The 21,220-nt window shown below is 39.6% G+C and overlaps 1 protein-coding gene across 1 annotated transcript in view; it reads right to left on the bottom strand.

Annotated features, from left to right (window-relative positions):
- Positions 1–20,752, bottom strand: part of Utp20 (UTP20 small subunit processome component) — a 97,262-nt gene extending 76,510 nt beyond the window's left edge. The window contains exons 1-15 of the mRNA XM_042693150.1: positions 20,474–20,752; positions 19,509–19,589; positions 17,806–17,872; positions 17,560–17,692; positions 16,326–16,514; positions 14,552–14,633; positions 13,076–13,213; positions 12,371–12,526; positions 11,672–11,818; positions 11,095–11,229; positions 10,121–10,198; positions 7,237–7,415; positions 2,334–2,489; positions 2,104–2,192; positions 309–414 (exon numbers count right to left, since the gene is read on the bottom strand). Coding sequence (XP_042549084.1) covers positions 309–414; positions 2,104–2,192; positions 2,334–2,489; positions 7,237–7,415; positions 10,121–10,198; positions 11,095–11,229; positions 11,672–11,818; positions 12,371–12,526; positions 13,076–13,213; positions 14,552–14,633; positions 16,326–16,514; positions 17,560–17,692; positions 17,806–17,872; positions 19,509–19,589; positions 20,474–20,518 — 1,781 coding nt within the window. The 5' untranslated portion in view covers positions 20,519–20,752. The remainder of the gene's footprint in view (positions 1–308; positions 415–2,103; positions 2,193–2,333; positions 2,490–7,236; positions 7,416–10,120; positions 10,199–11,094; positions 11,230–11,671; positions 11,819–12,370; positions 12,527–13,075; positions 13,214–14,551; positions 14,634–16,325; positions 16,515–17,559; positions 17,693–17,805; positions 17,873–19,508; positions 19,590–20,473) is intronic.
- Between the last annotated feature and the right edge of the window lie 468 nt (positions 20,753–21,220).

Raw genomic sequence — 21,220 nt, 5'->3', positions numbered from 1 at the left:
TGCAAGTATAGGGAAAAGGTAAGCAAAGTCAAGTTATACCACATTATGGTTAGGAAAACTGGCATTATAAACTCTTCTAAACCTAATTCACACACATAATAAAATAACTCCTTTCAAAGATGACCGTGCCAAAATATATATACTTATTTCCATTGGAGGACCTAAATCAATATTAAGTTTCACTGTGTAAATACAACTCAGGTATAAAATAGATCAGAAGGATTTTTATTAGGGGCATGAATTCACAAAAACAGAGGCTCCTGATGTCTTATTCATTACTAAGCCACATGGAAAAACCATTTACTTACAATACCAAATTCTTTACACGTTCCACAGGAACCAGGTGAAGTAGTTCAGAAGACTCTTCCAAACTCAGTAGAGTATTTACAGCTTGACAAAGAACAAAGAAGCTTCCTAAGGGGAGAAAAAATCACATTATTTATTTCTTTGACATCACTACTAAACATCTGATTTATCCAATCCATGCTGCTTACAGAAAGTTTTCAGAAGGTTTTTAAGGGAATTTGTGTTTTCTAAAGAATTATCTGTCAAATGTCTGACAGGAAAAAGAAGTTTCCAAGTCTTATGTTTTATCTTTCTTTAGGTAAACATGTATTCAGATATACCACTAACTTGAGAAGACAACAAAGCACACGTGAAGCAGCTGATTCAAAAACTGAAGTCCGAAATGTTTTGAGTAGTGTTAAAATGCTTAAAAGGTTTTAGATTTTTGGAATATTTCTGATTTCAGACTTCCAGATTAGGATTTTCAACTAGTGAATTTTATGAAAATATTCCAAAGAAGTCTGAATTCGGATGTGCTTCTTGTCCCAAGCATTTCAGGTCATCTCAACTTGAATTATACTTCTGCCCACCAGCCTACAACTACAACTTAAATAAACTAGAACTTTTGATGAGTGTAAAATGAATTATAAAATTCATGTTGACATTATTCTCCACTTTATAAGTCACCATCTCTAATAACTACTACTATTAATTAATGTACATATAATTAGTAGGAATTAAGTACTCATTTAATCTCCAGTCCAAGAATCAGCAAACTATGTGAGATAACCTGGTTTAACTTTTGAGACTAGGTTCCATATGTCTTTAAGGTTGGCCTTGAACACCTGATCATTCTATCTTAACTCTGCCTCTCCATTACTATGACTACAAGTCTATCCTACTGTGCTAGGATGGCCTGAAAGCTAAAAATGTTTTGTTTTGTTTTTGTATGTTTTTTACTGTGAAAATGCTGTACAGAAGGGTAAAAATGCTTGTGTTTTTGTATTTTTTAAAAAACATTTTAAAGGGGTTAAACTTTTTTAAAAAAGAATATGTCACAAAGACATACTGTTCTGGACTAAACCAGTGCCATCCAACAGAATTTTCTGCAATGGTAAAAATCCTTGTGCTGAAATATAGCCAATAGTGTAGCAAAAGTCACATGTGGCCACTGAACGCTTGAAATGTGGGAATCTAATTTAAATCTGTCGACTTTGTACCTAATAGAATGCAGCACATTAACATTTAGGCAAATGAAAAGACTGCTATTCATGTGTTAGAAGAAAATACTGGGCTAAGGTAAAACAAAGTATCTGCAATTAAGTTGCTGAGCATGAAGCAGGCAGCCTGATTCTGCCTGGAAAAAGAGGGAAACCCTGGAGGTACGGTGCCAAAGTTGGGTTTTCTGCAGCTGGACTCACAAATTGGTATTCCAGAAACCACTAAATACAAAGACATATAAGGCCAGATTATGTGCAAGGCCAGATTATGGTAAGGCATATAACTTAGGCTTGGAGCTCAAGACATATTCCAAGAGTAGGGTGGGCATGAGGTGACTGGGGCTCAAAATGAATGGTCTTAATGCTATGGCAGCCTGTTGATACTAGACTTTCCTTCTGTCCATGCTACCTTGACTGGTTATCAGGAAAACAGGCCCAGCTTATTATTCTCTTTTCTGTATTTCTTGTGGAGGAGTTATATCAGGACATGTTAGTATTCTCTAACAATAACACTATTCTCTGGTATTACGTATGTTTACAATGACTTTAGGTGTATTTGAAAAGGTAGAGAAAAGAACAAGCAGTGATTGAAACTGACCTTTCCCAAAGGTCCCTCTGTCAATAGTCATGAAGAGTGACTCTATGAAGCATGCCACTAGAGGTATCACCTTCTCTTTCTCAAGAGGTCTGTCCAAGAAATGAGGAGAAAAGGAAAAAGCTTATATTATCACTCAAAAGCTTTGTCAACTAGCTCAAATAGCTTTTGGCTAAGCTATTTTCATCAAGATGTTAAGTATTTCTTCAAAAACTAAACAGTTTATTTCTTACCTAATGTGAGGTAATACTACAAGGCTTGCCCAAGATTGTGAAAGGGAAGTCGTATCTTTACTGGGGGGTAGCTGAATTACAGTTAAGAGATGGTCCAGTACTGAATACTGTTCCTTTCTTCCGTCAGATCTAGTTTTCCTCTGCCTTAAGTAGGATCTGAAAAATGAAAAGATGAACACATGTTTAAAACAGGAGAGAATACAATTGCTCTTGTCCTCTGAAATGAGATCCTCCTTTCTACCAAGGAGCCTCGGAGGAGGAAGGAATTAGTGATGGCTGAATATAAATAACTGTGAGTCATGTACTGACAAGCACATAAGCTCTGCTTCCTTCTACTTATACTTTCATTTGCTATGTAACTTAAACCAAGCCTTTCTAGTTTTTGGCATTACTTCTCATTTTTCTTTGTTTGTTTTGCTGTTGGTTATTTGAGAATTGGACAGGTAATTCACATTGTCTCTTTTGTTCTGACATAAATTTTACCACTTCTCAACTTTTGACTGATGTCATGAAGTTACTAAAATGATTATTTAGAAGTTGTTTAGGGCCGGGCGCTGGTGGCTCACGCCTGTAATCCTAGCTACTCAGGAGGCTGAGATCTGAGGATTGCGGTTCAAAGCCAGCCCAGGTAGGAAAGTCCGTGAAACTCTTATCTCCAATAAACCACCAGAAAACTGGAAGTGGCATTGTAGCTCAAGTGGTAGAGCACTAGCCTTGAGCTGAAGAGCTGAGGACAGCGCTCAGGCCCAGAGTTCAAGCCCCATGACTGACAAAAAAAAAAAAAAGAAGTTGTTTAGGGATGGGAATGTGGCTTAGTGGTAGAGTGCTTGCTTTGCATGCATGAAGCCTTATGTTAGATTCCTCAGTACTAAATAAACACAAAATGTCAGAACTGGCACTCTGGCTGAAGCTTTGAGCTTTGAGCAAAAGACACTTAGGGACAGTGCCCAGGCCCTGAGTTTAAGCCCCAGAACTGCCCCACCACCACCACCAACACCACCCCCACCACCTCCACCCCCACCCCCCCCAAAAAAAGTTGTTTAGCCTGACAAATGGTTGTTCATGATACTTTCTAACATGACACTGATTTGGGATATTTGTTACTCTTTACCATTCTTTTTTTTTGGTCCGGTCATGGGGCCTGAACTCTGGGCCTGGGCGCTGTCCCTCAGCTCTTCAGCTCAAGGCTAGCGCTCTACCACTTGAGCTACAGTACCACTTCCAGCTTTTTTCTTTTTGCTTATGTGGTGCTGAGGAATTGAACACAGGGCCTCATGCATGCAAGGCAAGCACTCTACCACTGAGCCACCTTCCCAGCCCCTCTTTACCATTCTTACTAGCTTTTTTATTCTTGCCAGTGTACTATGCCTCAGTCCTACCTGTAAGACAGAAATCTCATTAAGGAAAAACCATAGAAACAATAAGATTTTAAAATTTGTTCCTGTATCCAATTTTCTAGCTTATTATGCAATAGAAACAAATAGAGTTTGACGCCTATACTCTTTTTGTTACTAAATTTAATCAAAAAGTCATATTCTCTTTGTTTTATATTTATCAGGACACTAAATGTTTGGAAATGATAGATGACTAAGTTAATATAAATGTCAATTCCTTAAAGTCCACATCCTGAAATACAGTCTTCTGGGCAGAAACTATGACTCTACAGCCCGTAATCTTACAGACAGAAGCTAATGAAAGATTCAGAAATACCAATAATGTTGGCCCAATCAGTGTTTATATACCCTCATTTTATAAGGCTTTACATTTAATGTGGACTTTTAAAAATTTATAATTAAAGCAACTTTCATAGTTTAAAAAAAAGAGGTAACAGCGAGTCATTAGTTCTATGTTTTTTGTTGTTGTTTGTTGTTTTGCCAGTCCTGGGGCTTGAATTCAGGGCCTGGTCACTGTCCCTGAGCTTCATTTGCTCTAGAACTCTACCACCAGCTGTTTATGTGGTACTGAGGAATCGAACCCAAGGCTTCATGCATCTAGGCAAGCATTCTACCACTAAGCCACATTCCCAGCCCCATGCTGTTATTCCATGTGTCTATCAGACCTTCTAGTTAGCTTTTCCAATAAAGTCCATATTCCCTTCTTCACCCTAGAAAATCCTCAAAGGACCTGACCCTACCTCTTCTCCCCTCACCTCCTCCCTGCTCAGTGTTCTTTATTGTAAGAGACTGAGCTTCCTCTCATTCCAGACCTTCTGAAGTTACTCTTCACTCTGCCTAGAAAGTCTTCCAAGGATCAACCCTTCCCATTCCCACAAAGAATGTAATCTCCATACAGAAGTAACTACTGCTCAGTACTTCATGTTCAGAACAGTCCCTGATAGCATAAAATACCTGTCAAATGACAGGACAAATTTACTTGTAAAAGACATTTCCTATTAGTTATCTCTTCTTATAAAAAAATTGCAAGATAGATGGATGAAATGTTATTAAGACTATTCCATTATTAAAAAAATATGTATCCCAGGCTGGCTTTAAACTTATGCTGTAGCCCAGTCACCCTCCTGGTTCTACCTCACTCCCAAGTGCTAGGCTTATAGGCTCGTATACACATAATAATAATTATTATTATGAAAAATCTTCACAGAGGGAAGGAGGACAAAAGTGAGCGTTTGCACCCTTTCTCTGCAGAGCTGGCAGAGAAATATGTTTTCTTCTTCTTCTTTTTTTTTTTTTGGTCAGTAGTAGGGCTTTAACTCAGGGCCTGTGGGCTGTCACTGAGATCTTTTGTTCAACCCTAGCGCTCTACCACTTTGAGCCACAGCTCCACTTCCGGTTTTCTGGTGGTTAACTGGAGATAAGAGTCTCATGGACTTTCCCAGAGCCCAGGCTGGCTCTGAACCATAATACTCAGACCTCAGCCTCCTGAATAGCTAGGAGTAAAGGTATGAGCCACCACCACCACCTGGCTGGAGGGATATTCTCTCAGAAGAAGAGACAAAGAAATTGTGGCAATTACTGGGTCAATGCATCTAAATGTATTGATTTTATTATGCACCTTCCCAGGAGGAGCAGCAAGGGCTAAGGGCAGTGGGAGGTCTGCCGTTCATTCTCATCAGAACCTTGGCTATATCTCATTGAAGCCATCCACCAAGGCAGCTTCACCCCTATTCCACAGGACCCAGAGTTTGGCCACATAACAGGAATGTGCTTGTTGAAGATTGGCAGGGGTTGCAAAATCAAAACAGAAGGCCCATGAGAATAACAGAAGTTATTCATTATCAGAGCCCTGTCACCTAAAACAGCAACAAGACTGCTGGCATATTTTCATAAAGAAGCTACTCTGATGGTATGATGAAGAGGAAAGCAGGGGTTGAGGATATGGGGTCCCCCAGAATCTCATGGAATCCCCAAGAATTGCAATTTCAGAGTCAAGAGCTATGTGGCTGTGAGGAGACTAGCTCTCACTTCAGTAGTGCTAAGGAGCTTCACAAACTCAAGGAACATTCATTCATCACACTCATTTTTCCTACTCAGCACTCTCACAGCCAAGCACAAATACAGAAACAGGTCTAACTAATCAAAAAGATTAAAACAAGTGTATGAACAAGGAAATGAGGAAGTGGTATTCAAAGTGGTAGAGTGCTAGCCTTGAGCGGAAAAAGCTCAGGGATAGTGCCCAGGCCCATAAACACACACACCCCCAGACACACACACACACACACACACACACACAGAATGTACTCTGACTCACACTTGTAATGCTACTCAGGAGGCTGAGATCTGAGGATCACAGTTCAAAGCCAGCCTATGAGACTCTTTTATCTCCAGTTAACCACTAGATAATCAGAAGTGGTGCTATGGCTCAAAGTGGTAGAGCGCTAGTCTTGAGCAGAAGAGCTCAGAGATAGCACCCAGTCCTGGAGTTCAATCCCACGATTTAAAAAAAAAAAAAAAGACACAGGAACTGACTTCCACAATGTAAGAGTATAAAATTTTAAAATAATTCACTTAAATGTCCAAAATACTTTATATAAATATGTGAAAATGGAACAATGAAGCTTGCTGAGATTGGTTTGGGAAGAGGGAGAAAGATTGATTGGGAAAATGCCAATATAAAATGTAACAACAACAATAAAAAATGAAGTCACTTCTTTTCCACGCTTTCCATCCTCCTGGCAGTAAGTTTTGTCCATCCTTGGAGAGAGGGCAATTCTCTCCATACCGGTGAAGCCATTTACTAAGACAAGTTTGTTCTAAAATTTGTATAGAAACACAAAGGTCCAGGAGTAACTAAAACTAAGGACTCTCACTTGACATCAAAATTATTCATAGAAGGAAAAATTTGAATAGCTGACCCCATCCAACTATAAACCTCTACTATGCAAAAAAAAATTTTCATTTTCTTTTAAACCCCCCCCCCCCCCCGAGAGATTGAATCCAGGCCCTCACACCTACTAGGTAATGCTCTAGCACTTGAGTCATGACCCAGTTTTTTTGTATTGTACTTTGTTTTTGAAAGAAAGGTGCTTGCAAACTTCTAAAACTGCAGTATGTTTATGCAAGACATGAGCCAAAGGTGGAACCTGGATGAAGGGCACCTGGAATTCCTCTGTACTATTTCTTGCAACTCCACACAAACCTACAGTCATCTTAAAAGGTTAAAAATTAGTGGTCATATTTCTTTCCCTAACTTCCTTCCTGGTATAAAGAAAGTTAACAGATTGTCCCATGTTTTTCTATGCTTACTTACACATTTGTGTTAATTTTGCAAAGTGAGATCATACCACATGCATAATATATAAAACACATTTTTTTCATGTAACACCTTACCATGGACATTATTTCAGTACATATATACAGATTTCATTTCTATAGGATTCTTATATTCTGAAGCTTATTTGAATGGGTCATCTCACCAATATCACGGGCATATGATTAGAACTCACCCCACTGTCTGTTGTGAGAAAACCAGAGGATACTTTTCAATCACCATGCAGCCAGCGGTGGGAGGTGCTGCCTTGTTGAGAATGAGCTTGGCCAAAATGGCCAGTGCTTCATCTTTGGCCACAGTGTCACCAACTGAGAAGCAATTCTCAATGTACAAGAGAAAGCTTGGTAGAAAAAGCTGAAGACAAGAAAGGAAATCACACTTATTAGCAGGTATAAATTCTATAATACCTAATATAAAGAATTATAATACTTGAATGAGGGAACAAAAGATACTGTAGAAAAGGAAGTGTAGTCATTACCTGACTCTTGTAATTATAATCCCTCTGTACATCACCTCTATAAGAGCAATAAATTTTAAAAAAAAGAATTATAACACTTAAAAAAGAAAGCAAAAGAGGCTGGTGGAGGTGGCTTGGCAGGAATCATGATGACAAATGTTCAAGTTAGCCCAGGAAAAAAGTTAGCAAGACTTCATCAACAAATAAACTGGATGTGGTAATACATTCTATAAAGCTGGCTATGTGGGAAGCATAAGTAGGAGGATCATGGTCTGAGGATAGCTCTAGGCAAAAACGCTACCTAAAAAACAAACTAAAAGCCAAAAGTTCTGTGGGTGTGGCTCAACTGCTTGTGTGCTTGCTAATAAGCACAAGGCTCTGAGTTCAAATCCCAATGCTGCCAAAGAGATTTCATTCACAAAGGATCAGGAATCATAATGGCCTTGAAGTTCTCCATAGAAACAATGAAAGCTAGAAGTCAAAGTAGCAACATCCTAAATTCTGTAGGGAAAAGAATCAGAATCTAAAATTCTATATCTAGTCTGCTCTCAAAACAGTGTATATAGGAGAAAATATTGACATTTTCACATGTACTAAATCCTAAAATTTTACCTCCATTCCACAGAAATAAGAGAGCCAGCTACAATAAGAGTGAAACAAAGACTTAGGAAGCAGAAATGAAGCAAAGGGACACTGTAACATGACAGCTATGCAGGGGGCTGAGCAAGCAAAGCCCCTAGACTGGAAGTACTCCCCAGGAAGAATGTCTCCAAGAAGCAGGAGGAAGAAACTGAGCTAGTAAGTTTATCTTTCAGTTTGCCATGCAAACAGTATTTATAGTGTTGTTGGCAGAAAGTCACTGAGCAGTTAAAACAATCTCTAGTTTTTAAAGGATGAGGTAAAAGCTTATGCTAGGAAAAATGAGAACATATACAAAAAAAGGACATGTAATATAAAATATTCCTTGGTAACAAAAATGTGGTGAATATGGATTCAACCCAAATCTATGATAAAATGGCAGGGAAGATGAGAACTAAATATTAGAACTAAAACCAATCTACCATACAGTGAAGCTTAAAGACAAGGTCTAAAACTAACACATCAAGAAAGAGCAATATGTGCAGATGACTTAAAAGCATACAGATTAGACAAGGTACTAGTGGCTCACACCTGTAATCTTCGCTATTCAGAAAGCTGACATTTGAGAATCAAGTTTGAGGCCAGCTTGAACAAGAAGGTCCTTGAGACACTTACTGCCAATTAACCACCAAAAAGCTTGAAGTGATGCTGTGGCTCAAGTGGTAGAATGCTACCCTTCAGCCAAAAAGCTCAGGAACAGTGCCTAGGCCCAGAATTTAAGCCCTAGGACTGGCATATGGACACGCACGCACGCACGCACGCACGCACGCACGCACGCACATGTATGCAAACACATCTATGAAGGCCATAACAAGTAGCTAGTTGCTAGTAAGAAACAGGAGAGTGGCAAACAGATGACTTGACTAATTTAAACTATGTCTAAATAGTGTGTTTGCAGTCCAGATGAAAATTAAGGGTTTTGGGTTGTCTGTTCTGAGTTACTGAGGTTTGAACTCTGGACCTCACTCTTCCAAGACAGGTGTTCTATCAATTGATCAACAGCCTCAACAAAATAAAGATTAAAAGTAGGGCTGGGAAGGTGGCTCAGTGGTAGAGTACTTGCCTTGCATTCATGAGGCCCTGGGTTCTATTCCGCAGTACCACATTAAAAAAAAAAAAAAAGTGGCGCTGTGACTCAAGTGATAGGGCGCTAGCCTTGAGCTGAAGAGCTGAGGGACAGCGCCCAAGACCAGACCCCACAACCGACAAAAAAATAAATAAAGTATAGAGTTTGCCTAGCAATTGCTGGTCCGAGTTCAATCCTCAATACTATGCACTCACCCACCCACCCCTCATACACATACCCCAAAACAAGCAAAAACTCCCAAAACATACAGAGATGGAAAAGATAGTTTCTTAAGCAACAACAACAACAACACAGTGATAGTCCTCAAAGAGCAGAAATAAACAGGACCTAGAATATGCACAAAGAGGTTCTTTTGAGTCAAATGAGAATATACATTAGTGAAGACTAAGGAGAGAGAAGCAGATGACAAGTTCACTGTGAGGTGGCCACTTATGAGGAGTGGCATGCCTGATGGAGGTGAGAGGAGAGGGTTAAATCAAGTCAGGCTCTGCCAGGGAAGAGTTCTCTTTGTTCCATTACGTATCTTTTTTGGTGCAATTACAGTAACTTCAGCCTCCTTCCGATGGAAGAAACCACTTTTTATGCTTCAAATTCACATAAAAGTTCCTTATACTGATTTTCAATTTTACCACATGGTAAATCAGTTCAAGTACTGTTCAAAATGAAATGGCCACTGGTTATAATTATAAATGCCTGAGAATATATAATAAAGTCTCACACATAACCTCAACTTGAATGTAATTAAAAAATACATTAACTAAAATATCAAGCACAAACTCCACTCCTTTAAAAAGCAAACAAAAATCCAGAATTTCAAACTTGGCTATTTTACCAGGATAGATTTAGAAAACACTCCAAATGTAATCTCTTCCTTACCTGTTCAAATTGCTTCATAGGAAACATAACTTCGGAAAAGTCCAAAATCAAACGTCTTTCAAATCTGCTCTCAAAAATCTGTGAAGCACAGGTGAAAATTACAAATGAAGTAAACAGTGTTAAACCCATTCCCTCCCCTAAAGCAGGTAGGAGTCAGGAAATGGTGGCATACTTCAACAGCCATTCAACAGGTTGCACCTCCTCCCATTCTCTAAAGAACTCAGGTGTTGCACTGACATTATTGCACTGACTCCAGAGTCACATCTGCTCAGCCTTGCCTAGCTATGGAGAACTACAAAAGGAAAACAGCCTAATCTTACGCTAATTCATCTTCAGTCCACCTTTAAAACTCACTAAATGCAAATCTCATCAAACCATGTCATTGCTTACTTTTCCCAGGGCCTTCTACTACGTAAGGCTACTTTCCTAGGCCAAGTAAGATTTCATGACTATCAGCCACTTTTTCTCAAAGGTCCAGACTACACCTATTTATAAGCACTGGTCTTTGTTCTCTCTTCTAGTTTTGTTACCATTTTCCCTGACTGAAACACTGCTATGGAGCCTTCAAAGACATACCAAATCTAAGTCTTTTGAAAAAGCTTTCTGTGATATGCAATCCCAGGTAGAACAGCTATCATTCAATATAAAGTTGTTCACTCTATTAGACTACTTCCCCCAAGAGTCCTCTTGCCCAACAATAAAGACTGTAACATCATAGGTTCTACCTTCAATACCTAACTCACACTCGCCACACAGTAGGCTCCACATGGTCACTGAAACTTTGCTGTGTAGATTTAGCTATGACTACACTTTATTTTGCTTGTTGTCATTACAGCATGCAGCTCATATCCCCTTAATTTTTAATTCCAGGAGGGCAAAGTCTTTGTCAGGCTTCATTTGTATTCTCAGCTGGGTTTACTCAACACTAAACATATTATTCACAACTCAGTTAATATCTTGTTCAAGTAAATTACTTTATCTATGGTTTCTTTGATGAGGGTCTCTGGCAAGGAAACATTTTCACCAAGGATCAAAGCAGAAATTATATCCAAGAGTGTCACATGGCACGATGTAGAAAGATTTGCTGTTGCTAATGTTTGAGACAATACCTGTCAAAATACAAAGAAAAGCACACATAGCAATCTGCTGTTAATAAACATGCTTAAGGTAGGCACTGGTAGCTCACACCTGTAGCTAACTCAGAAGGCTCAGATGAGGATTACAGTTCAAAGTCAGCCTGGGCAGGTAAATCTGAGAGACTAATCTCCAATTAACCAGCAAAACACCAGAAGTATGACACTGTCCAAAAAGAAATGTTCTCTTTATCTGACTTATTTAACTGTAACCCTTTTATACAGACCTTTATAGTAACAATAAAAAAAATTACATATACAAAAAAAAATCCAGAAGTGGAGCTGTGGCTCACATGTGAGAATGCCAGCTTTGATCAAAACAACCAAGCAAGAATGTGAGGTCCTAAGCTGAAGCCCTAGTACTAGCATAACTAAAGTTAAAATAAATACTCTTAGGCATATCAAGTAGAACACTCACCTTACAAACATCAGCAGGTTTGGTTATCTTTGATCCATTTCCATGTTTCACAAGTATCATATATATTTCTAACAATCTTTTAATTTGTTCAGAACTTTCACAACAGTTTGTTTTTGTCACTTTGTTATGTAGATCCAGGAGTGATTCCTACAAAGAGAATTTGACAAAGCAAAGAACTAGGAAATCTCAAACTCATCTGTTTATCCAGTAACAAATAATGTGTAATGCAGTACAGCTTTTCACATTCTTTTGCTTCAAAAGAAAAAGCCATACTTACTAGGAACTACAGGGAATGTGAACAGTAAATGTGAACAAAGTGTTGAGTTCTTTGCAAGCTTTACTAAGCATGCTTACATCCACCTTAACAAAGGGCACACTACATCCCGATTTATCAGACTGAAAGTCTGAGGAATGGAGACTCTAAATAATTTTTCCAGTCACACCAGCAGTAATGGTAGAGCCACAATGTAAACAGGCAGGCCGTATGGCCCTCACAGCCTTTCTTAACCACCATACTCTACTGAATCTCAAACTATCCTATCAAAATAAAGCATAGAGGGAAGAAAATTCATACATGAGTAGAAATACAAAGAAAATAATTATGAAATACAATCTCCAAGAGTGATCAGTTAAAGTCAGAGAAATAATAAACTCACAGACCTCTTGTTACATACTCATCCTTAAAAAACTAGAACTCACTTGCAAACAGTCAAAAAATGTAGCAAAGTGTTCCTTGTAGATGTAGACTACGGTCGATTTAGCCATGTTTTTGAGTGTTTCTCCAACTAAAACCCATGGCAGTTGAGTTTCTGTTTCAGTCACTGGTCCTAGCTTTTGCAAAATTAGCTTCAGTGCCTGTGGGAAAGCAACAACAATTAAAATAATCATATAAACTCTTATTTTTTTAAGTATTCAGCTATGATTTACCCCTCTGATTATACTAGCTACTTTAATAATCTAGTCTGGAATAATCAAGGATATAGTAGCTTTGAGTGTTAATTATGTATCCCAAATGGAATTTCCAAACTAGGATTCTGAGTTTTTGTTTTTGGTCCAGGACCACACTGTGTTGCCCAAACTGGCCTTGATTGGTCAGCTTCCCACCTCAACCTCCTGGTGGCTACAAACAGGCAAGCACCACCACACCCTATAAAGAAACTTAGCATCTAACAACCTTGCTTTACTACCCTATTAGTGAATGGGTGAATTATGTTAAAACCCTCCTAGTATCCAGGATGAATAAGTCACAAAGCCTACATAAGGAAGTATTGTCCTTAATCCTCTAAACTTCCCCAGTTATCACCTTCTATTGACTCTAGGTTGCCTTGTCACCATATCATTTGTCTAATTCTTTTGGGTCTAATCCTTCCACATAGGTGCCAAGCAGCCCTTCCCACTTTTTACCTGTCCTGTACAGGAATGAAACATATTCTTAACTCCTTTGCACATTTCAAAGAGTAACTGTCCAACTCCTTCCACTTTTTCTGGATGTTCATTAAGATCAAGAAGCATTAAGTTGAAAAGTGCATTTTTATCAGTGACCTAAAATGTAAAATAGAAATGGAAAGTAGTATTTACAACATGAATAAGTTAAAATAAGGAATCTACCTTCTTATTCTGGATAGTCATGTTTAAATACATTAAGGAAAAGTCTGGAAGGAGTAGTCATTTGGAATGATCTCAAACTGCTAGAATTCTTGACTCGTCCTTGTCACATTACACAGAGTGATGAGTTCACTGGTATGGCAGATATGGGTATGTCAAGAAAACCTACTGAAAGCAACACTTTGTCTTGTAAAGTAAGCTATATATTTGCATTTTATAAGCTTAAAATAAATTTAATGTTTTAATACACAAACCAGTGTTTTACTATGAAAACATTCTAATACTAAGAAAATTTTAAACAAGGGGCTGGGAAGGTGGCTCAGTGGTAGAGCGCTTGCCTGCAGGCATGAGGCCCTGGGTTCGATTCCTCAGCACCACATAAGCAAAAAGAAAAAAAGCCGGAAGTGGCGCTGTGGCTCAAGTGGTAGAGCGCTAGCCTTGAGGCTGAAGGGCTGAGGGATAGCGCCCAGGCCCCACGACTGGACCCAAAAAAAAGAAAAAAAAAAGAAAATTTTAAACAAACATGACCATATGATATTATGGTACCAGCTCCTTCCAGGAAACAAAAATTCCTGTTTATCTCATTGTTCATGTACTTATTTTATATAGGAATGTTTTGACAAGAAACAACTGAAAGCTGCAAAAAATCTAAATAACAGTAAGAATGACCAAAAAGAGTAGGGAAGGTGAAAGGAAAGGATAAGGTACTTCATATGCAGTCATGAGTATGAATAAAGAAAATCATTAAATATATTTTCCTTCCTTCCTTCGCCAGTCTTGGGGCTTGAGCTCAAGGCCTGGGCACTGATCCTGAGCTGCTTTTGCTCAAGGCTACCACTCTACCACTTGAGCCACAGTCCCACTTCTGACTTTTTCTGTTTATGTGGTACTGGGGAATTGAACCCAGGGCTTCATGCATCCTAGGCAAGCACTCTACCACTAAGCCACATTCTCAGCCCCTAAAAATAATTTAAAAAGCGGAATTGGGAGTAAGAAAGATGAAAGAGGAGGTAAATTGCATCAAAGCACATTATATGCATTATGGAAATATGAACAATGAAACTCCTTTGTTTAATTGATTTACACTCACATAAAAACTGGGAAAAGTTACTCAAATAATATCACATTATTAGTGAGAAAAGCTTAATTAAGCCTTAAGGTAAGCTAAAGTAGAAACATTAATTATAAAGATGAGTCTATAACAACCACATTAAAGAGATTCATGCTCTACTCATATCCTGGTATACAGTGATAAACACAAAATATCAAACTAACCTTTCTCATCAAAAAAGTAAAGCTTTCAGCAGCAAAATTTCTTATATGTAGTTTTTTATGTGCCAGGAGTGTACTATACAGGCTAGAAAAAAGTAAAATAGTTTAATGACATAATTGTTAATAAAGATGTAGTATATAATATGTACAACATTGAGCCAAGTATGCAAGGAATATGCAGTAGGTACAACACAAGTTTAATGTCTATCTCATTTGATTACTGAGACACTTACTTGCCAGAAAACCAAAGGCCATAAACATTATGCATATCAGGACAAGTGATGCTATTTGTCTTCCAGCAAAGATACATGAAAAACTGAAATTGGCAGTCAGCTCCAAATGACAGGAAGAACTCAAGTGAAGACTGGGGTATGTATTATTAGGGTAAACAAGAGGGCAAAGATGGGCAAGCAGAAATAATCACGGTCAACAATAATAAGGAGGCCGGTGTGCATCAATGAGAAAGGAAGTATGGTTGATCAGAACAGCTACAGATAAAACTGCCCAGGTAAAGCGGTGGCTCTGAACACCAGGCAGAGGAATTGGAGCTCTACCTTATTCTTTATGTAGGTGCCTCCTGTGTATTACTTCATTTAATCAGCCAAACTTTATGGGATGAGTACTATTACTATTTCTAGTATACTGAATTTAAACCCTACTACCACCAACATAACAAACCCATTCCATACATAATGTAGGAAGGTAAGCAACCTTCTTAAAGTCATATACAACCATAGAGCTATCATTACTCATGTAATCACATTGTTGCTTTCCCTAATTATGGAAGAATGAATGACAAATGAATCCAAAATAACAAACCCATTCCATACATAATGTAGGAAGGTAAGCAACCTTCTAAAGGTCATATACAGCCATAGAGCTATTATTACTCACATAATCACATTGTTGCTTTCTCTAATTATGGAAGAATGAATGATAAATGAATGATAAATAAAACCCCTCTGCACACCACCTTTACAATAACAATATTTTTATTTATTTATTTATTTTTTGTCAGTGGTGGGGCTTGAACTCTAGGCCTGGGCACTGTCCCCCAGCTCTTCAGCTCAAGGTTAGTACTCTACCACTTGAGCCACAGCTCCACTTCAGGTTTTCTGGTTAATTGGAGATAAGAGTCTCACGGACTTTCTTGTCTGGGCTGGCTTTGAAGTGTAATCCTCAGATCTCAGCCTCCTGAGTAGCTAGAATTACAGGCGTGAGCTACTGGCACCCAGCTTTTTGTTTTCTTAAAGTGTATTAGCAGTTAAGAAAACACAGGTGTTTAAGACATGTGCTTACAGAGTTCATTAGGTATCTAAGGACAGAATTACATTACAAATAAAGATTATATAGTTGGTTTTAAAAAAAATGCCAAAGAGGGCTGGAGGTGTGGATTAACAGCACTATGTCTGCCTAGCAACCCTGAGGCACTGGGTTCAAACCTCAGTACAAAAAAAAAGATAAAAGAGATAAAGAATATAAAGCTTTTCTTCTGGCTAAGATGCCTGGAGACTATTTGAGGAAGTTATGAAATTCAAGTCAGGCTTTGATGGGTGGGTAAAATCTCAATAGCTCTAGACAAGAGGTTAGGTCAATACAAACTTAAAATGTGTTCAACATACATTGGTAAATGAGATTGTGGATCATTGACTAGTAAATCAACTCTGTGTAAGGAAACAAATGAATAATACACTAGAAAGGTTGTCTGGAGTCAGACAGGTCAGAGAAAGAGGAAGAAAAAATTGTAAATATTGGAGAAGAAAAATCAAAGAGTCACCTGTATATACTGTTCATGTCCTTCACCATCAGTCTCCACAGGTACTTATAAAGATAGGATAGCGAGGTAAAGGCCCATTCTAACAGCTCTGTGTCCTGAGTCTCCAGGATAGAGGTGATAGTCAGGAAAAAATCCTGAAAGTGAGGATAGAAATCCGTCTGCAGATCTCGTGCCAACTGTACAACCAAACTAAATTTTAAAAAGAAGGAAGTAATTAGATTAAAAGTAAGGAGAAAACTATAAATCTATTTAACAATAGTAAATGGCTTATGATCACTGGATTAAACCAAAATCAAGTCTTACTTTATATACCAATCCTGAGGCTTGAACTCAGCCTGGCACTACTGTTCCTAGTGTCTTCTGCTCACATCTAGCATTCTACCACTTGAGCCACAGATCAACTTCTGGCGTTCTTGATAGTTTAGTAGAGATCTGAGTCTCATGGACTTTTCTGCCTAGGCTGGCTTCAACCTATGATCTTCAGATCTCAGTCTCCTTAGTAAGGATTATAGATATGAACCACAGAAATATGGCTCTAAATCAAGCTTTAAAATATATAAAATTAGGAAGTGGCACTGTGGCTCAAGTGGTAGAACACTCGCTTTGAGCTGAAGAGCTAAGGGACAATGCCCAGGCCCAGAGTTCAAGACCCACAACCGACCAAAAAAAAAAATTATTTTAATCTTAAGAGTTAAGTAAAGAAATCAAGGCAGAAAACATTCCTTCAAAGAGTCATGCAATCAAAAGTTTTTCTTAAAGAGAAATTAAAGCCTTATAGCCAGGGGCTGGTGGCTCATGACTGTAATCCAGGCTACTCAGGAAGCTGAGATCTGAGTGTCACGGTTCAAAGCCAGCCTGGGCAGGAAAATCCATGAGACTCATCTCCAATTAACTAGTAAAAACATTTAAAAGCCAGGAGCAGAGCTGTGGTTCAAGTGGTAGAACACTAGCCTTGGGTAAAAATTCACAAGGATAGCACTCAGGCCCTGAGTTCAAACCCCAGGACTGGTACCAAAAAAAAAAAAAAAAAAGATAGAGAAAGAAAGAGGGAGAATTTATTTCTCCTAGGACTGTATTAAAAAAAATATAAAACTGTATACCTAAGATTTAGCTTTATAGTAATATTCTTGTAGTTTCTAAGTTATTAACGTATGATCTAAAGCGTATCGTAGGCATAATCTTTCTTTTAAAACTCAGATAAATACCATTAAGTTTTTGCTTAAGATCTACTTACTCCAAAAGAGGCTGGTAAGCAAAACTGTTCCTAATTTGCAGGTGAGTCTTCAAACTCTGAACTATCTCATTTTGATGATAAACCAACTGATTGAATGACTGACATTTGTCAATAACTTCTTTGTAAAATTTTCCTGGATGAGAAAGAAAAACAAGTTTATTTTGCTTTTCTCTTACATCATTAATAATTCAGAATATATAAAGTACTAATTATGAGAGAATAAAATACAAACAAAATAAAAAATACCGAAATGTTCTGTTAGGTTCAATTCTCTCCATTTCAGCAGACCCTCAAAGAAGTAGGTTTCAACCTCCTGCCGAAATTAAAGCAGACCATTAAGCAAACTCCAAGTTTAATAACAATAAGTATATACTAATACCTTAAGACAATGCTTAAGAAATTAGGCTGGGAAAGTGGCTCAGTGGTAGAGCACTTGCCTTATATGCCTGAGGCCCTGGGTTCGATTCCTCAGCACCACATAAGCAAAAAGAAAAAAAAAGCCAGAAGTGGCGCCGTGGTTCAAGTGGTAGAGCGCTAGCCTTGAGCTGAAGAGCTGAGGGACAGTGCCCCGGCCCAGAGTTCAGGCCCCATGACCGGACCCAAAAAAAAAAAAGAAAAAAAAAAAAAAAAGAAATTATAAACTTCTTTTAGTTTTCTTGAAAACGAATATTAACTATATATTTAATTAGAGGTATAAGATCAATATGTTTTGTTGATTTTAGTTGCAGCCATTAACTTTCTAAAGCTTATATAACAGTCACACTAAGGAAAATGTGTTTTTTTTTTCTATGAGTTTTTCAAGTTTAGGCATAGATTCCAGTTATGATCACATTCTGTCACTCCCCTATTAGAATTTTTCCCCCTTTCATGCTACAGAATTGGTTTGTGTTTACAATTAGAAAATCATAGTCCAGCCCCTTCCTTTTTATAGAAGAGAACATCTAAGGATAAGAGAATGTTGGTGGCTCAAGCCTGTAATCCTAGCTACTCAAGAGGCTAAGATCTGAGGATCACGGTTCTAAGCCAGCTCAGGCAAGAAAGCCTGTGAGACTCATCTCCAATAAATCAATAGAAAACCAGAAGTGGTGCTGTGGCTCAAGTGGTAGAACGCTCGCCTTGAGCTGAAGAGCGCAGGGACAGCGCCCAAGCCCAGAATTCAAGCTCCAAGACCGGTCAAAAAAAAGTTAGAATGTGATTAGAACTAAAAACCATGTAATCAAGATCGTATCCTTTTACTGAGGCAGAAACTAAGCTGTAGGAAAATAGTATCATCAAAATCAAAATCACTTTAAATCACAGGATCATGGATCAGCAGCAATGTTTGCAATATATGTGAGAAAATGAGAGAATCCAGTCATTAAAGCTAGCTGAGTATTGTCAACTTTAACATAACATCATTCAGTAGAATTTTTTTTTGGGGGGCCAGTCCCAGGGCTTGAACTCAGGGCCTGGGCACTGTCCCTCAGCTGCTTTTTGCTCAAAGCTAGCAAGCACTCTTACCACTTAAGCCACAGTTCCACTTCTGGCTTTTTCCGTGAATGTGGTACTGAGGAATTGAACCCAGGGCTTCATGTATGCTAGACAACCACTCTACCACTAAGCCACATTCCCAGCCCCAGTAGAACTTTCTTCAAGGATGAAAATGTTCCATACTCACACTAGTCCAAAATGGCACCAACCATTTGCACATAGCCATTTAGCACTTCACTATTATCACTTTATTCTTTTGGAGATATTGAAGCTTGAACACAAGGCCTTGAGCTTTCTAGGCTCTCTCTCGAGCCACACCCCTAAATTCATTTGCCATATGTGGCTTCTATATTAGCACAGATCTAACTAACCTCGCTTTCAGAAAAGCACATTTGAAACACAATTCATTACTACTAACAAAGCAAAAATAAACAAAAGACCAAATAATTAAATCACTAGCTAACATCAAATTCTCTCACCTCATCATAGCTTGCAGTTCTATCAATACGGTGAATAATATCGATATTCACATTCCCAAGTCGTTCAGCAAATGTCAGAAACTGGGAGAGAAAGCATATGGACGACAAATCATCATTGAATTCTTATAACATATTGAGTATATGAGTGTGGCACAATAACCGCTGGTGGGTAATTTCCCTGTGGAAGTATTAAATGTAAAGCTTCAATATATAAGTATGCTTGGCTTTAAATTTCAGACTTGAATAAGTGAATTTTTATTTGTCTTGTTTTCTGTGTGCTTTTTTTAAATGGATCTTACGGCGAAGAGTACGTGTAAAACAGGCTGACAGGCACAGGGCCTTAAACAGATGTGCTGCGCCCATTCGAAGACAGCGAGTACTCCTTCCATGCTTGAGTTAGTTCTTGGAGTTGTCTGACATTTCAAGTTAAAGGGAGTGATTTCCACGCTAAACCTACGAATCTAGGCGAGCACTGACGATTATTCTCGCTGTCTCGGTACCACTTCCTACCACACCACAAGGCCCAAGGATCTAGCTAAAGCCATGACAACCAAAGTCCTGGAAAGAAACTGTCCGGGAAGCCAGTACCGGGAAGCACCGAGCTGGAAGTCACTCTCTTCGTCGGCCACTCCCCCACCCCCTGGTCTGAATCATCCTTTTCCCACTTCTTTACGGACAAAAGAGCAGGGCAGATTGCAGCCCGGCCATCTCCTGGGATAATGAATTTTAGCTACGGGGGCTCAGTGGAATTTCCCCAAAGGACCAACTAGGACCCAAACCAGGGGCGGAAGCTGGCGTCCAAACCCCTCCCTCCTCCTCCTCCTCCCTCCCGCTCGGGATAACGACCCCGGTGCGGGGGGCTGCCGCTGGGCCCGCGCCCCGCCGCGCCCGCAGCCCCGCGCCGCCGGCCCTCACCGCAGAGGCAGCGGCCACCGCCAGCCCCGGACCCACGCTCCCGCGCTTACCCGGTACGTGTTCTCCGTCTTGTGGGAAACAGGCTTTGTCTTCATGGCTGCGGGGGGTGCGGCCCGCGAGGGGCTCTGGTGGGGTCGAAAGGAGGCAGCCGAAGGTGGGGAGGAGAAAGTGGCTCCCAGGCCGCAGTCCCGGAGCCCCGGTGGTCAAATCTCTCTCACGTGCGGCCGGCACTCCTGGGCGCCGCCATGTTTGGGACGGGGCGGAGTCTGCTCGGTCACGTGGTCAGAAGACGAGGAGGACGGAGCATGCGCACTCATCCCGGAAGTCGGCAGGAGGCGGGGCGGCGCTGGCGGGAGTTGCTTGAGGAGTGCGGTCATCCATCGTAGCGACTCTGGAAACTGAGATCTGAGGATCGCGGTTCGAAGCCAGCCTGGGCAGGAAAGTCCCCGCGAGACTCCTATCTCCAATAGACCACCTCCAAAATGGAAGTGAGGCTGCGGCTCCAGAGCGCTGGCCTTGAACCAGAAAGATGTCAGGGTCAGCTCCCACAACAGAAAGCGAGAAGGAAAGAGGAGCACCTGCCAGTAGGTCAGCCAACAATATGTGCCCTGCACTGTGCACACATCATTTCCAGTCAATGTCGCCGGAATGTCTCTGTGAGCGCCACGCGTGGGAAGTAAAACGCTTTTAAGCCCCTTTATCATAACAAGAAAATCAATATTAAGCAGCTAATAATTGTCCCTCTCTCAGGCTCTACGTTTTCAGGTCCATCGTGACTTTTAATTCTGACATTTATT

The sequence above is a fragment of the Dipodomys spectabilis genome, unplaced genomic scaffold, assembly GCF_019054845.1.
Source record: "Dipodomys spectabilis isolate Male_0828 unplaced genomic scaffold, ASM1905484v1 ptg000163l, whole genome shotgun sequence".
Taxonomy (NCBI): domain Eukaryota; kingdom Metazoa; phylum Chordata; class Mammalia; order Rodentia; family Heteromyidae; genus Dipodomys; species Dipodomys spectabilis.
This window is presented reverse-complemented; position numbering and strand designations above follow the sequence as displayed.